At 40.6% G+C, this 16,601-nt stretch overlaps 1 protein-coding gene across 3 annotated transcripts in view; it reads right to left on the reverse strand.

The window, feature by feature from the left end:
- The window catches only part of LOC135114948 (cubilin-like), a 226,195-nt gene that overhangs the window by 200,168 nt on the left and 9,426 nt on the right, over positions 1 to 16,601 (reverse strand). For all 3 annotated transcript variants that reach the window (XR_010275724.1, XR_010275725.1, XM_064031254.1), the window contains exons 4-6: positions 12,942 to 13,127; positions 12,156 to 12,341; positions 11,109 to 11,253 (exon numbers count right to left, since the gene is read on the reverse strand). Coding sequence is in view for 1 of the 3 variants with exons in the window: in XM_064031254.1 (XP_063887324.1) it covers positions 11,109 to 11,253; positions 12,156 to 12,341; positions 12,942 to 13,127 (517 nt within the window). In the remaining 2 variants the exon portion in view is untranslated. The remainder of the gene's footprint in view (positions 1 to 11,108; positions 11,254 to 12,155; positions 12,342 to 12,941; positions 13,128 to 16,601) is intronic.

Genomic DNA, 16,601 nt, shown 5'->3' on the forward strand with positions numbered 1-16,601 from the left:
GAATCAAAATGAGTGTGAATGGGTGGTAACAAGAGGAGGCAGAGTGGGAACTGAATGGAATGTGAGAAAATAGAAGAATAAGATAGACAGAAGTGAAATGTGTGGGGCTGAATGAATGGAAGAATGAGATGGAAAGAAATGGTACAAGGAAAAAGAGCCCCTGATGTATGAAAGATGGTATGATGTATGCCTGGGCAGTGATCTTCTCTTCCAAGTGAGGGCACAAGGAGCTACAGATGGTCTGAGTCCTGCAGCAAAGTGTGCCAGATGTGACATGGGAGAGGATGAGACAGTAGAACTGACTGAGTTAGGGCATGATAGGAATGAAAGAGTGGAGAAGACAGGAAGGGAGTGGATGGTGTTGTTGCTGGGACTGAGTAGAGAGGCAAATGAAAGGATGATTGAGGTGGTGAAAGAGTTTCTGGAGAGAATGTGGTGTGCCAGATGCAGGAACAATTAGTGTAGAGGATGTTGTTTGTTTCTCTTTTTTTCCCTTCTACAGGAGTTGCCGATCCAAAGGCCTGGCTTAGGAGTGATCCTGAGGCACCTGTGCCATCAAGATCAAGATCAAGATCAATGACCGTCAGGCTACACATTGTAAATGTGTGAAGATTGGCTGTATGAATGTGAGAGGATGGGGTGTGGGCAAGTTTGAGGATGTATGCAAGGAGCTCAGGGAGTGGAGGTTCGACTTAGTCAGACTCACTGAGACTCACCTGAGAGATGATGTACGAATGGAGGGATGCGAGTATGTTATGATTGGAAAGGGGCGTAAGGCACAGGAAACACTGGGAGGAGGCGTAGCCCTACTCTACAAGAAAGAAAGAGGACTGAAAGTAGAGGAGATTGATGTGGGGGAGTGTACAAGTAGTGAGGATGTGTTTGCAGTCAGAGTGGAATGCATGGATGGTCGTGGCAGACCAGAGAAGGTGGTACTGGTGGTAGCGTACATGACTGTCATGGGTGAAAGAGCAGAGAGGGAAAATAGGAGGAAGTATGACATACTTAAGAAAGTTGTGAGAGAGCATGGAGAGGAGAGAGTGCTAGTTATGGGTGACATGAATGCACATGTGGGAATACTGGGGGAACAGGTGAACAGGAATGGTGAAATGCTTGGAGAGTTTGTTGATGAACTGGAGCTGGAAAATATGAATGTTACTTTGGCTGAGGGGCATGTGACTTGGAGTGCAAGAGAACAGGAATCGGCAATTGACTACATGTTGGTGAATGGAAGAATGCGTGAAATTGTGTCGCACATGTGGATAGATGAGGATGGTTTGGTTGATATTGTGTCCGATCACAACATGCTGGTGGTGGAGTGCTTGATGCAGGGTGGGAATGAAGTGAAAGTGGCAAGTAAGAAAAAGAAGTGGAGACTGAGAGATGTAGGGTGGGAGAACTTTCAGGTTGATCTGAGTGAGAGAAGCTGGGACGACGAAAGTGTGCATGACGTGGAGCATCTGAATGAGAAACTGGTTGAGGACGTGAGGGGTGCTGCTGAGAACCAGATAGGGTTTGTGAGAGTAGGTAGAAGAAAGAATATATGTAAACCATGGTGGAATGATGAAATCAGAGCAGCTAGGAAGGAGCGAAAGAGAATGAGTAGACAGTGTAGATGGCTGAGGAAAAAGAGGCATGAAAGCGATGAGGCAGAGAATGAGTATCAGAATGCATGGGCAGCGTACGTGAAGCAGCAGCGGTTGACAAGACGAATGATAATGAATGCTAAAGTGAAGAGTGAAAGGAGAGTGATTCAATCTTTAAGGGAGAAAGGTATGGAAGGTGGCCGTGAATGGTACAAGTTCATGAGAGGTGAGAATATGTCAGGCAGTGTTGGTGTGGAGAGTCTAAAAGTGGAGGGTGTAGTTATAACAGAGAAGGATGGAATCAGGGAGGCAATCAAAGGGTTCTGGGAAGAAGTAGGTGGGGTAGGTGAGATGTTTAGAGAGAGAGAAGGATGTGTAACACTGGAAAGGAAGAATGCGGATGAACTGGATGAAAGAATCAGTAGGGATGAAGTGGAGAGGTGTGTGAGAAGGCAGATGAATGGCAAGGCAGCAGGTCCAGATGATATACCCTATGAGTTCTACAAGAATGGTGGGGAGGTAGTGATAGACAGAATGACTGAGTTATTCAACCAAGTGTGGAATGAAGAGAGAGTGCCAAGAAAGTGGAATGAGAGCCGAGTGTGTCTGTTGCATAAGGGAGGATTTAAGAGTAAGAATGAGCTGAAGAACTACAGGCCAATTGCATTAGTGTTACTGTGTGTAAAGCGTATGTACCTCATGTGATTATTCCTCGGCATATATAAGTGAAATGTTCAATAGTTTTCTATTTGCATGAAAACGTGTAATGTGTGTGAGTATCAGTATTTAATGCTATATTAAGCACCGAAGCCGATGCTCACTTGTTGGTAGTGTGGGGTTAACCTGCTAGTCGCCTTCGGGCATCACTCACGGCCAAGTCGCGCTCAGACAAAGACGGGCAGGATGGTGACCGAGGTAAATACTTTAATTTTGTAGTAAAAACTGATTGTCATAGTGCTAAGTCAATTGCATGTATTGTTAATGAATATTGTAATATGTTGAAAGTGTTTAATATCAGTGTATAATGTTATTTTGTAAGAAATTGAGACCGAGAACTTGTTCGCAGTTCTTACGGTCATGCCTACCTCATCAATAAATGTCAGAGAGAGAACTGCCTTTCCTCGACCCTACGATGATGGGTGTGATCAGTAAAACAGATCACCTGAGAGCCAATTGTAGCCCACATACCTGATCCCAAGTGGAGCCTCCCTCCAATAGAGCCTAACACTTTTGATGGAGAACCCATGGAATTTCCAAGTTGGTTGAAAAACTTTGAAACTTATGTAGAGTCTAAAACTTCTATTGGTAAAGAGAGACTTGCCTACTTAGAGAGGTATACAACTGGTGAGGCAAAGAATGCCATTAAAATGTTAATGCACTTTAACTCTGATGCTGACTATGTGCAAGCAAAGAAAATTCTTAGTGATAGATTTGGAAACAAAAGCATCATAGCTGATGCTTACACAAATAAGTTAATGAATTGGCTACCAATCTCTCCGCATAATGGTCCAGCATTAACAGCATTCTCAGATTTTTTGAAGTGCTGTTTAGCTGCAATGAAACACACTTCTTATTTGTCATTTCTGAATGATCCTAGAGAGCAGAGAAAGGTGCTAGCAAAACTCCCTGAACATGTTGTTCATGACTGGAGAAAGCAAGCGATGATATATCTTGATACTAACAGTAATAACACTTCTAGTAGCAATGAAGAGCACCACCCATCCTTTGAAATGTTATGTGAATTTGTCCAGAAAGAAGCAAAAGGAGCAAGCAATCCATTTCTTTCCTGGAATTCAGTAAGTAGGGAAGTAAATGATTGGATCAAAACTCAAACATGGGCAACCAATTGGAAACCAAGGGAATCAAACATCATGACAAAGAATAGAGGGAGTAGAACTTTCATGGCTAAATCAATTGAGGAAAAACCAATGTGGTCATTCCAAAGTAAAGTAAATGTACAAGCCAACAAACAGTATCCCAAGGACCAGGAAAGGAAAGGACGATTCTGTCACTACTGTACAAAGGATCATGATTTAGATGATTGCAAGGAATTTGCCAAACTTGATGGTAATACTAGGTACAAATTTGCTAAAGAAAAACGGTTATGTACAGGGTGTCTAAAAATGGGTCACAAAGGAAAGGATTGTAGAAGAAGGAAAGTTTGTAAAGTATGTCAGAGATACCATCCCACAGCTCTTCACAATGATGACATGACAAGAACTGAGAGCCAAAAGGTGCCAGCACAAGCAACTCAGCCTAAAGATGATAAACCCACAGTAGTAGCCAATAAGGTCAAAGTTACAGAATCAGTGACACATGACATGCACACCATGATAGTTCCTGTATGGTTACATCATGTTAGTAACGAAGAGAATAAATTTTTAGTGTATGCCCTGCTGGATGAGCAGTCTGATGCTTCATTCATCAAGGAAAGCACTCTGAATAAATTGGGAGTTAGTGGACCATCAGTGTCACTCAATATCCACACAATAAGTGGAAAACAAATCACTGATTCTATCAAAATTCATGGACTTAAAGTAAGAGGTTATAATGAAGAAGCGGAAATATCAATCCCTTCAGCATATTCAACAGAAAACATTTCAGCTGGACGGAGTCAGATACCAAGGCCTGAGACTGCTTGTGACTGGCCCCACTTAAAGGCAATCTCTGACAAACTAATGAAATATGACCCAAACATTGACATAGGACTTCTCATTGGTCTTGATTGTGCAGAAGCCATTATGGCAGAAGAGCAAATAGCAGGTGATAGTAAGAAGCATCCCTATGCTCGTAGGACAGAGCTAGGTTGGGGGATCATTGGTAAAATCTCACCCCATTCAAGTCCATTGGAGGATACAGTGGTAGTCTACAGAACAGTGACACAAGAAGTAGAAATCAATGAAGAAAAGAGGGTTAATTTCTTAGTGGTTCCTACTAAAACCAAAGAGATGATTAATCCTTCTCAAGTGAGAGATATGTTTGAACTTGACTTCAGTGATAGAAAGTCAGCTGACACTCCATTATCATATGAAGATAAAAGGTTTATGAGTAAGATGAAAGAAGGAGTACATCAGCTGAAGGATGGCCATTATGAGTTGCCCCTTCCTCTTAAAGATGATAAGGTCAAGCTTCCAAACAACAAACTATTAGCAGAGCAGAGACTCAAGAAGTTAAGAGCTAAACTTGAGAAGGATAATCAACACAAAGGTGATTACAAAGTGTTCATGGATGATATGATTACAAAGGGTTATGCAGAGGTTGTACCGACAAAGGATTTAGTTAGGAATGATGGTAAGGTCTGGTACATTCCACATCATGGAGTCTATCATCCAAGAAAGCCAAAGAAGTTGAGAGTTGTATTTGACTGTAGTGCAAACTACAGGAACCAGTCATTAAACAGTCACCTGTTACAAGGCCCAGACCTTACCAACAAACTTATTGGAGTATTGTGTAGGTTTAGGCAAGAAAGCATTGCACTTGTATGTGATATAGAAGCAATGTACCATCAAGTGAAAGTCAACCCAGAACACAGAGACATGTTAAGATTCCTTTGGTGGGAAAATGGTGACCTTAATAATAAGATAGCTGAATACAGGATGACAGCTCACCTGTTTGGAGCTACTTCATCTCCAAGTGTAGCCAACTTTGCTCTTAAGAAAGCTGCAGATGACTACGGGTGTGGATCTGATGCAGCCAAGTTTGTAAGAAACAACTTTTATGTTGATGATGGTTTGAAGTCAGTAGCTACAATGGATGAAGCTGTCACTCTTATTCAGCAGAGCAAAGAATTATGTTACAAGGGAGGTTTTAACCTTCATAAGTTCTTGTCAAACAACAAAGATGTATTAGCTGCAATTTCTCCTCATGAGAGAGCAGATGGAATTAAAAGTTTGGATTTTAGTAAGAATGAAGACACACTGCCTATAGAAAGAACTTTGGGAGTTGAGTGGTGCATAGAATCTGACACATTTCAATTTAGAATAAAGCTGAAAGACAAGCCACTCACCAGGAGAGGCATTCTGTCAACAGTGAGCTCTATATATGATCCATTAGGTCTAGTGTCACCTCTCATACTGATTGGAAAGCAAATTTTACAAGGATTATGTAAGAATGCAGTTGATTGGGATGATGAGGTGCCAGATTATGTCAAACCTAAATGGATAAAATGGAAGGATGAGCTGCACAAACTAGATCAGTTAAAGGTACCTAGATGCTACAAACCTGATGACTTTGGGGAAGTAGAAAAGGTTGAACTCCATCACTTTTCAGATGCCTGTCAAGAGGGATATGGCCAGTGCTCATATATTAGATTAATTAGCAAGACTGGCCAAATTCATTGTGCATTAGTAATGGCAAAGTCACGTGTCACACCTCTAAAAACCATAACAATTCCCAGACTAGAACTAGCAGCAGCAGTGGTGTCAGTTAGAATCCATAAACTCTTGAAGGGAGAACTTGAGTATAATAATGTGGAAGAAGTATTTTGGACAGACAGCAAAGTAGTCCTTGGTTACATTGCAAATGAAGCAAAGAGATTCCATGTATATGTTGCAAATAGAGTAGAAACAATAAGAGATCACACTTCACCAGATCAGTGGAAATTTGTAGAGACACAGTATAACCCAGCAGATCATGCATCTAGAGGCATGACAGCAGATGAATTGTGTAATAGCAAGATCTGGTGGAATGGCCCAGAATTCCTTTGGCAACATAGCAAAATGGATAGCCATTCCAAGTACAAGGTCATAAGTGAGAATGATCCAGAAGTGAAGAAAGTTGTATGCCATGCTGTAGGTACACAACAGCCCACAGATATACTAGAAAGACTTGAGTATTTTTCAGATTGGTTTAAAGCAAAGAGGGCAGTTGCTGTATGCCTCAAGCTTCTGAACAGCTTCAGAGGAAAAGGTGATGGCACTACTAAAGTAAAGGGAAACACATATAAGCCAGTAAATGTAGCAGAAGTGTCAGAAGCTGAAAATGTAATTATAAAACAACTGCAAGCAAAGGCATTCCAGAAGGAAATAAATGTACTGAAATCATCTGCTAACCATAATTCTTTAATTAAAGGAGACAATGGCAAGGGAACAAAAGTGATAGACAAGACCAGTTCCCTCTATAAGTTAGATCCCTTCATTGACAAAAATGGTATCATGAGAGTAGGAGGAAGATTGAGGCTTTCTAATTTGACAGATGAATCCAAACATCCAGTCATCCTCCCCAAAACATCTCACATAACCCAGCTGATAATATGCCACCATCACAAAAGGACAAATCATCAAGGCAGGGGCATAACTTTAAATGAAATCAGGTCATGTGGATACTGGATAGTAGGAGGATCATCCCTAGTATCAAGGCACATTTCAAAGTGCATTATCTGTCGTAAAGTTAGAAGTACAACACAGGGACAGAAGATGGCAGACCTGCCTATTGACAGACTAGAACCATCACCTCCTTTTACATACTCAGCAGTAGATTTCTTTGGCCCTTTCTATGTCAAAGAGGGGCGTAAAGAGCTTAAAAGATATGGAGTGCTCTTTACTTGCATGGCATGTAGAGCTGTGCACATAGAGACAGCCAACAGCATGGATACAAGTTCCTTCCTAAGTGCATACCGTCGCTTTGTAGGACGAAGAGGGCCCGTAAGACAGTTGAGATGTGACCAAGGAACTAACTTTGTAGGAGCCAAATCAGAGTATGAGAAATGCTTAAAAGAATTAAATAACAATAAAGTCAGACAAGAACTCGTGAAAGATCAGTGTGACTGGATTGTCTTTAACATGAATGTACCCAATTCCAGTCACATGGGAGGTGTTTGGGAGAGGCAGATACGCACAGTGAGAAATGTACTCTCTGTGTTGCTTGATCAGCATGGTACTCAGTTAGATGACCAAGATCTGAGAACCTTCCTAGTTGAAGCAGAAAATATAGTTAATGGTCGTCCCCTAACTGTGGACCATCTTAACTCCCCAGAAAGTCTTACACTGTTGACACCCAGTAATTTGTTAACTATGAAAACAAAGGTAGTACTGCCTCCTCCAAGCATTTTCATTAAGAAGGACCTGTACTGCATAAAGAGATGGCGCAGAGCACAATACCTGGCCAACCAGTTCTGGTCCAGGTGGAAAAAGGAGTATGTGCAATTCCTTCAACTTAGAAATAAGTGGACAACACCAAAGAGGAATCTCAGTGTAAATGACATAGTTATCATCAAAGATCAGAATTTAGCAAGGAACCAGTGGAAACTGGGAAGAGTAACAGAAGTATCTCCTGATCATGATGGCCTAGTAAGAAAGGTTAAGGTCCTGGTTTCAGACTGTAATCTCGACAACCAGGGAAGACACATAAAGGCAAACAGGACCATCATAGAGAGGCCAATACATAGTCTAGTATTGCTGTTAGAAGGTAATGCATAATAATAGACCGGAGCATCCCCGCCAAGGAGCCAATGTAACAAAACATATTATGTGCTAATCCTAGTTTTAAGGTACATACTAATCTTAATTTAAGGTAAATTGTTACACAATTTAGGGGAGCCATGTTACTGTGTGTAAAGCGTATGTACCTCATGTGATTATTCCTCGGCATATATAAGTGAAATGTTCAATAGTTTTCTATTTGCATGAAAACGTGTAATGTGTGTGAGTATCAGTATTTAATGCTATATTAAGCACCGAAGCCGATGCTCACTTGTTGGTAGTGTGGGGTTAACCTGCTAGTCGCCTTCGGGCATCACTCACGGCCAAGTCGCGCTCAGACAAAGACGGGCAGGATGGTGACCGAGGTAAATACTTTAATTTTGTAGTAAAAACTGATTGTCATAGTGCTAAGTCAATTGCATGTATTGTTAATGAATATTGTAATATGTTGAAAGTGTTTAATATCAGTGTATAATGTTATTTTGTAAGAAATTGAGACCGAGAACTTGTTCGCAGTTCTTACGGTCATGCCTACCTCATCAATAAATGTCAGAGAGAGAACTGCCTTTCCTCGACCCTACGATGATGGGTGTGATCAGTAAAACAGATCACCTGAGAGCCAATTGATGCCCAGCCGGTGCGGCTACAATTAGTGAATACAATAGGTAAAGTTTTCAGTGCAGTGTTGAATGAGAGACTGTGTAAATGGATTGAGAGAGCTGGAGTGCTGGGTGAAGAACAGAATGGTTTTCGTAGGGACAGGAGAGCTGAGGACAATATGTTTGTGGTGAATGAAATGATTGAGAAGAAAAAGGATGGGGGTAAATTGTACCTAGGTTTTTTTGGATATAGAGAAAGCTTATGATAGAGTGAACAGAGAAATGTTAGGTAGAGTCTTAGAAAAGATTGGATTGAGTGCAAAGATAGTTAACATAGTGCAAAGTATGTATGTGGACACAAGAGCTAGATACAGGCTAGGAGACATAGAAACAGACTGGGTGAAGAGTAAGAGAGGAGTTAGACAGGGCTGTATATTATCACCAACCCCTTTTAGCCTGTATACAGAGGAGCTAGCAGCCAGGATGAGAAGAATGAATGTAGGGGTAAGTGTGGGGAATGATAAAGTATGTGTGCTCCTTTATGCAGATGACGTAGTTGTTATGAGTGAATCGGCAGATGAGCTTCAAAGTTTGTTGGATGTTGTGGATGGCTATGGAAAAGACTTTGGAGTAAGGTTTAGCAGTGAGAAAAGCAAGGTAATGATTGTGAATAGGTCAGAGGATGAAAGTAATGTGGTATGGAGACTTGGAAGGAATGAGTTGAAACAGGTGCAAGATTACAAGTACTTAGGGATGTGGATCAGTCCTAGTGGAAGTGAAAAGGCAAAGAATGAAAAGATAAGTATGGTAAACCAATGGGTAGGTTGATTGGGAAGCATGGCAAGGATGAGAGCAAGTAAGTATGATGTGCTGAGAGAGGTGTGGAAGAGTGTGGCTGTGCCAAGTACAATGTATGGTATGGATGTGATTGCATGGAATGAAAGTGAAATTGATAAGTTAGAAGTGGGCCAGAATAGAGTATCAAGGATGGCACTTAGTGCACCAAGGTGCACAGCAGTTGAAGCCTTGAGAGGTGATATGGGATGGAGCACATTTAGGGAAAGACTCACAAAAGCCACACTTAGGTACAAGATTAGACTTGAGAGAATGGATGATGCAAGAATAGCAAGGAAGATGTACCTGTGGAATGAAAATGGAAGCAAATGGAGGAAGAGGTGCATGAGAATGACAGACAGGAATGGATTGCAAGTTGTGTGGAATATAAGAATGGTTGGGAGGAATCAAAATGAGCGTGAATGGGTGGTAACAAGAGGAGGCGGAGTGGGAGCCGAATGGGATGTGAGAAAATGGAAGAATGAGATAGACAAAGAAGTGAAATGTGTGGGACTGAATGAATGGAAGAATGAGATGGAAAGAAAGAAGACCCTGGAATGGTACAAGGAGAAAGGGGCTCCGAGGTATGAAAGGTGGTATGATGGAAGCCTGGGCGGTGATCTTCTCTTCCGAGCAAGGGCACAGTGTATGGTCTGAGTCCCGCAGCAAAGTGTGCCAGATGTGTGACACGGGAGAGGATGAGACGGTGGAACATGTGGTGCTGGAGTGTATGAAGTATGCCAGAGACAGGAATGAGATGATGCAAGTGATACTGACTGAGTTATGGCATGATAGGAATGAAAGAGTAGAGAAGACAGGAAAGGAATGGATGGTGTTGTTGTTGGGATTGTGTAGAGAGGTGAACGAAAGGATGATTGAGGCGGTGAAAGAGTTTCTGGAGAGAATGTGGCGTGCCAGATGTAGGAACAATTAGGATAGAGGATGCTGTTCGTTTCTCTCTTTTTTTCCTCTTCTACAGGAGTTGCCAATCCAAAGGCCTGGCTCAGGAGTGATCCTGTGCCACCTGTACCATCAAGATGAAGATCAAGACCACCATTTCTACACAACTGCATTTTTCCAATAGCCTTTCCCAGCAGCAAGATATCTAAGTTTTCTTCATTTTGTCAGTAAGTGGGTTGCTCCTCTCTGTGTCTCTCTGTAAGGCTTCTCTCACTAGATTTGTGACAAAGAGAATACTTGCACAATCTAAACAGTATCTTCTGATGAGTTCTGTGTCACTAAGTTCATTCAATACATCCTTTCTGGATAAATAATTTGTGAACTGGAGATGTTGTGAAGCAGATGTCTTGGTTGTGGAAGCATCTGTTATAAGCCACTAAGACCGGGTAGACTGATGTCTGGGAATGAATTAAACCACTTTACATTGATTCCTATGGGGAAAATAATTTAAGTTTTCGAACATTTCGGATTTTGATTGGTATTCAATAACGAATTAAGTTCTAGAACTGAGGTTCCACTGTATATATATATATATATATATATATATATATATATATATATATATATATATATATATATATATATATATATATATATATATATATATATATATCCACCCTTCTGAAAATAACTTCACTGCACTTGTAATAAAGGACATGGTTAAGGCAACACAACAAACAGAAACACTGGCAGGACATGTGGGGACCAACCTTGAGGGCAAGGGCCACAGGTGAAACCCCCAGGGTAGTTAACACATTGAACAGCTGGACTGCTGGAACAGTGGGGCATCTGGCTGGCACACTCATCTACATCAACACATGTTGGGCCGCTGCCTAGGTTCTGTGACTTCCACCCCTATTAAAAAGTGAACAGTATAAGATGGATAGAAAGCTTATAGCTTAGATTATACTCCTCTTTGGTACAGAGTAAATGCAATGAAAATAAATAAAAATAGACATAGATTGTGACTTAACATTTCAAAAGAAGAAAACTTAAGATCCCTAATAAATTAAAGGCTACAAAATAAGATAAATAAAAATAAACAAATGCATTCTGTCAATGTTTCATGAAAAGAAAACTTAAGATCCTTAATAAATTAAATGCTACAAAATGGTGATAACAAACACGGTGATGGTACTTATGAAAACAAAATGATAATGGAAAAAAAAGAGTAATGTAGCATAAATTGACATTATATATGGACACCATATTTAAGCTGGTCGGTTGCTCCGAAGACAATTAGGCCTCAAAGATGATGTCAGCATTAATAATATCATTGATGATGATAATGATGCTAATGACTAATAATGATCATAATGTTGCTGGTAGTGGTACTCAAGGTAGTGGTGAAGATAGTGGTGATGAGTTCAGCGCTAATGATTGGGAATGTTCATGTTGATACAAATAACATTGCATTATATTTAAGTGGTGTCGATGGTGCTAAGTGTAAGTGATGTCATGAAATAACATAATAATACTTAACTAACCCCTACCTCTCTTTTTGACCTCAATCCTTTCTCTTTAGCTTTCCTTAGGGTTTTTACTTCTCCAACCCTGTAATTTATTTATTTCTGACCCATTTCCTGTATGGTTAATGCTAGAGTGAGTGAGGGTGGGGAGAGAGCCTTCTGCTTTACTGTCCTTTTCTCCTACTATCACCTTAGTAGTCCCAGGTCAGGTCACCTTGTGAGGTCTGTTGTGGCCTGTGGATCTATGTAATTCTATGTAACTCTTCCTTCCTCAACCCTTCACCTCACCTCTTCACAGATGCAGGTGTAGCCATGCTGGCCACTAGAGGAGACACAGGTACCATGGCTGCCACACAGGGCTGAACCACTACTCTGTGTGCAGCTGCCACTCTGTTGGTCACATAGGACACCAAACTTGCCAGAGGGGCACATGCACCTGAAGGAGCCTGGAATGTTGATGCAGGTGGCTCCATTCTGTTGGTAAGGAGTGAGGATGATATAAGGAACAGAAAGGGGGAAGAGAAGGTTGATTTTAGGCAAAGAGGAGCAAGGAGCATTAAAGGTAATACATAAAAGGAACAGAAAGGAGAAGGACGTTGAGTCTCTGAGCAAAGAGATAAAATAAAGTAAGGAACAGAAAACTAGAAAAGGAGGAGGAGGAGGTTGGTTGTCTCAACAATGAAAAGTGAAGAGGATGATACAATGAGGAAAAGAAAGGAAGATGAGAAAGAGGGTGCTAGTTCCCTCAGCAAGAAGGAACAAAAAATTATAAGAAAGAAAAGCAGGAGTAGGTTGATTCCTTTGGCTAAGAGGAGCACTGAGGAGTATAAAGGAAAGAAGGAGCAGATTTGTTTCTTGGTAACAACAGAACTAGATGAAGAGATGAGATTTTAAGTTTTGCTGAGCAGCCTGAAATACACAGACCACCAACAGAGATTAGTGAAATAATAGATGCTGATGGTGGTAGTGATGCTAATGATGATGCATTACAATAAAAAGCATGAAAAAAAGATCTCAATCAACAATCTTTATAATAAACAACTTACAAGATGAACAAGAAAATATGCACTTTACCTGGCAACCAAGATCAGTGCCAGCGTACTGCACACACTCATCTGAATCCAGATTGCAATCACCTCCCTGCCAACCCCTAGGACACAAGCACGTAAACTTGAGGTAGCCGTCAATGCAGGTGCCTCCATTCTGGCAGGGACCCGAGGCACACTCATCTGTCAGCAGCTGGGACTTGATCTGGAACACCTGTGATGGTGGCAGAAAAAAAAGATAGGTTTATATAAATTAATCTCAATCATTCCATTAACTTTTGGGATACCTGAAGGGATTGTACTGGGTTCCCTTCCCTTTCTTTCTTATATTAAGGACCTCCCTCTCTCTCTCTCTCTCTCTCTCTCTCTCTCTCTCTCTCTCTCTCTCTCTCTCTCTCTCTCTCTCTCTCTCTATATATATATATATATATATATATATATATATATATATATATATATATATATATATATATATATATATATATATATATATATATATTATATATATAAAATGTTTATTTTTTTCATCATATATGAGAACTTAGTTTACTAATAAGTCTGAAATGACTTGTGAATGGCCGCCACCTTCTCATCAGCTAACTTAATGTAACCTAATCTAACCTTACCTAACCTATCCAAATCTAACCTAACTAACCAAACTTAACCTGACTAACCTAAACCTAACCTAGCTGAAATGATGTGTTATAATAAATAAGAGACCATATCCAGTAATTTGATACAAGGTAGTTAGGTTACAGGGTAGTTAGGTTAAGGTTAGGTTAGGTTAGGGTTAGGTTAGCTGATGAGAAGGTGGAGGCCAATCACATGGTGAAACTGCTAACACATGTGCAGTGTGAGGGGACTTTCCTGCATGCAGGTCCTTCCGTTTCTTTCAGGAAACACAAGCACTGGAATAAACACATGAGCATCATCAGTTATAGCCCCGGGATTCTTGTGAAGAAGTGTCAAAAGATGCAACATAACAGAACTCTTGTTTTTAAAGCACTAGTTTGGCCACACAATATGTGACATTACAGTAATTACACTGGACACAAGTTCCAATAGCAAATTTTTTGCGTGGTGTATGGAGACAGCCTCTTTTATTTATTATTATTATTTTTTTTTTACTTATTTTATTTACATCTGGTCAAACTTGACAGAAGCTGTGTCAAGGTGCTGTCACAAAACACTTTTTTCCCAATGTGCAGTTTATTAACCCTTTCCTTCCGGCGCTTAAATTATTTTCTCGTTTTGTATGACGGCTAAAAATGGTAAACCTAGAAATTGTCAGAAAATTGTTTGAATACTAATAATTATTTTCTCTTTGTTATTCTGAATACAATGATATACTTTGTAGCTCGATGTGACCTCTGAAAGTTGAGTTTATGTCTTATATAGGATTCCTCCTCCTCCTGCTGTGTGATCCGTCATCCAGAAACAGCCCGGAGAGCGATGATGCCGCGCGCAAACACACTCTCTCTCTCTCTCTCTCTCTCTCTCTCTCTCTCTCTCTCTCTCTCTCTCTCTCATCTTGGAGGGGAAATTGTACACTTCCAATGAGAGAGAGAGAGAGAGAGAGAGAGAGAGAGAGAGAGAGAGAGAGAGAGAGAGAGAGAGAGAGAGAGAGAGAGAGAGAGAGAGAGAGAGAGAGAGAGAGAGAGAGAGAGAGAGAGAGAGATTTCATCCCTTTTCACATCAAGTTTCAGGCAAATAACATTCTCTCTCTATCTCTCTCTCTCTCTGACAAGTTACCTTCTACCATTTTATTACGTATAAAATCGAAGATAATGAAAAAATTAACATGAAAGAATGATAGGTATCATCTCTCTGTTCTGATAAAACAGGTGGATCCTGTAAATCATTTTCCGAGTCCTCACCAATGTCTTTGCTTTCTTCAGCTTCTTCTTCTAAATATTCACTGTCACTGTCTTCAAACTCAGAAGCACCGCTAAATACATATGTTGTGTCCTGCTCCATGGTGAGTTATGATCTGAGATCCTTGGCTCTTATCAGGATGTCTCTTCACACTTATCATGGTGCTTTCCACCCGGCGAGTGCTTTCCACCTGGCGGGTCGCTGGGGTTGCCAAGTGTCGCCCGGAGAAAGGGAAAATAGCTTAGTTACCGCTAAATTTCCATAGCTAGTGACAACATTACATGTGGAAACATGCCAGACACTTCCACTCACACCATCTGACTCGAGAAACCGCGCTTGGACCTCAAAATTGAGGTGCGAAAATTCTTGATTACCGGTATGATCGCCGTCACTACGGACGCATTTTTGCAATCGTATATATACGATTGCCGGAAGGAAAGGGTTAATATTGATACGGCTTTCAACACAATTCACCAGCAACCTCGCCTGTCCCCAACTCGCCTGATAAGTCTCTCCCACTTGCAGACACTGTTTCTTTGCAAGCAGCATGCCAATGGCTTGCACACTGAGCTACTCAGTCCAGAGTGGTAAGTGCTGGTGTAGTGTCCGAAGGTAGGTAGTGGTCAGCTGCTCCAGCTGAAAACCTGAAACTCGTCACCTCGCTCTGGCCACCTCTCCCCTCCCCCACCCCCTCCAACTGCCAACATAGCTAATAAAATTAGAGTAAAGGATAAATGAGCAGATGAAGCACACACTCGAGCGTCAGCACAAACCATTAAAATACACATAAACACAACAAGTACACAAACTAGGTACTATAGAATCCGAATAAAACATGAATCTTTCCACGATCAAAGTCGCTGATATCATCAATACAGTATACTCAAAATTTGATGCAGTGTTAAAGGGAATTTTGTAATACATCGGTAGTACAAGGCCAAGATGGCAAGACCTGTTCACGGGTGTGCATTGATGCCCAAACACAGAGAGGTTGCCAATGCAGTCTGAAGATTGCTGATTTCTTATGGTGACTTCAGAAACGATTTTGCTCACTAGACAAGCTTTCAATGAGCAATTTTCATCGAATTGCTCGGCAAAATTATAACATGGTACGTGTTGTTTGTTCCATTGAGCAAGAACTTAATTCCCTCTGGTGACGGTGGCATGTGTCTGGGATCTTAATCTTATCATTATTACTGTCTTATTTTGCTTTAGGTAAAGATTTTTTTTAGTAATGTCAGCAAGGTTAAACAGCCATGGATGATCATATTTAGAACAGGTGAATACCAAAAACCATGGTGTGTAGGTGAAATGACCTATCATAGGGTACATGGTTGAGGGGAATGAGGAGCTTATTTTACCTTAAATATCCTTTCATTGGTGATGTCAAGGAGCCTCAAGGGTATTGAAGGATTACATAAGGCAGTAAGAGACTATTGGAAACCATAGACATTAAGTGAAATAAGCGGTGTTAGACAGGTGAGTTTATTTGAAGTATTCATCGTGCCTGGTAATTCTGTCTGTTACATTTTACCTCAAAAGCGGTTTCCTTAGTGATAACAATTAATTCATGAAGTATATTATTCCTATATATTCTTAACTTCATACATATTCTAATTACAGTTATCTATCATTATATTTTGTACTCCAGTAACTGAAACAAAATTCATTTATAATAAATACTTTAGGCATTCACTAATATCAACTTCTGTATCAAAAAAAACGCATTTACTCGACTTCTCATTGAATAAACACAGGTAGTAGCATGGGAGTTGCATTGTGATGGACAAAAACAGGCTATCGTCCAGAAAAA

The sequence above is a fragment of the Scylla paramamosain genome, chromosome 28 (assembly GCF_035594125.1).
Source record: "Scylla paramamosain isolate STU-SP2022 chromosome 28, ASM3559412v1, whole genome shotgun sequence".
Classification (NCBI taxonomy): domain Eukaryota; kingdom Metazoa; phylum Arthropoda; class Malacostraca; order Decapoda; family Portunidae; genus Scylla; species Scylla paramamosain.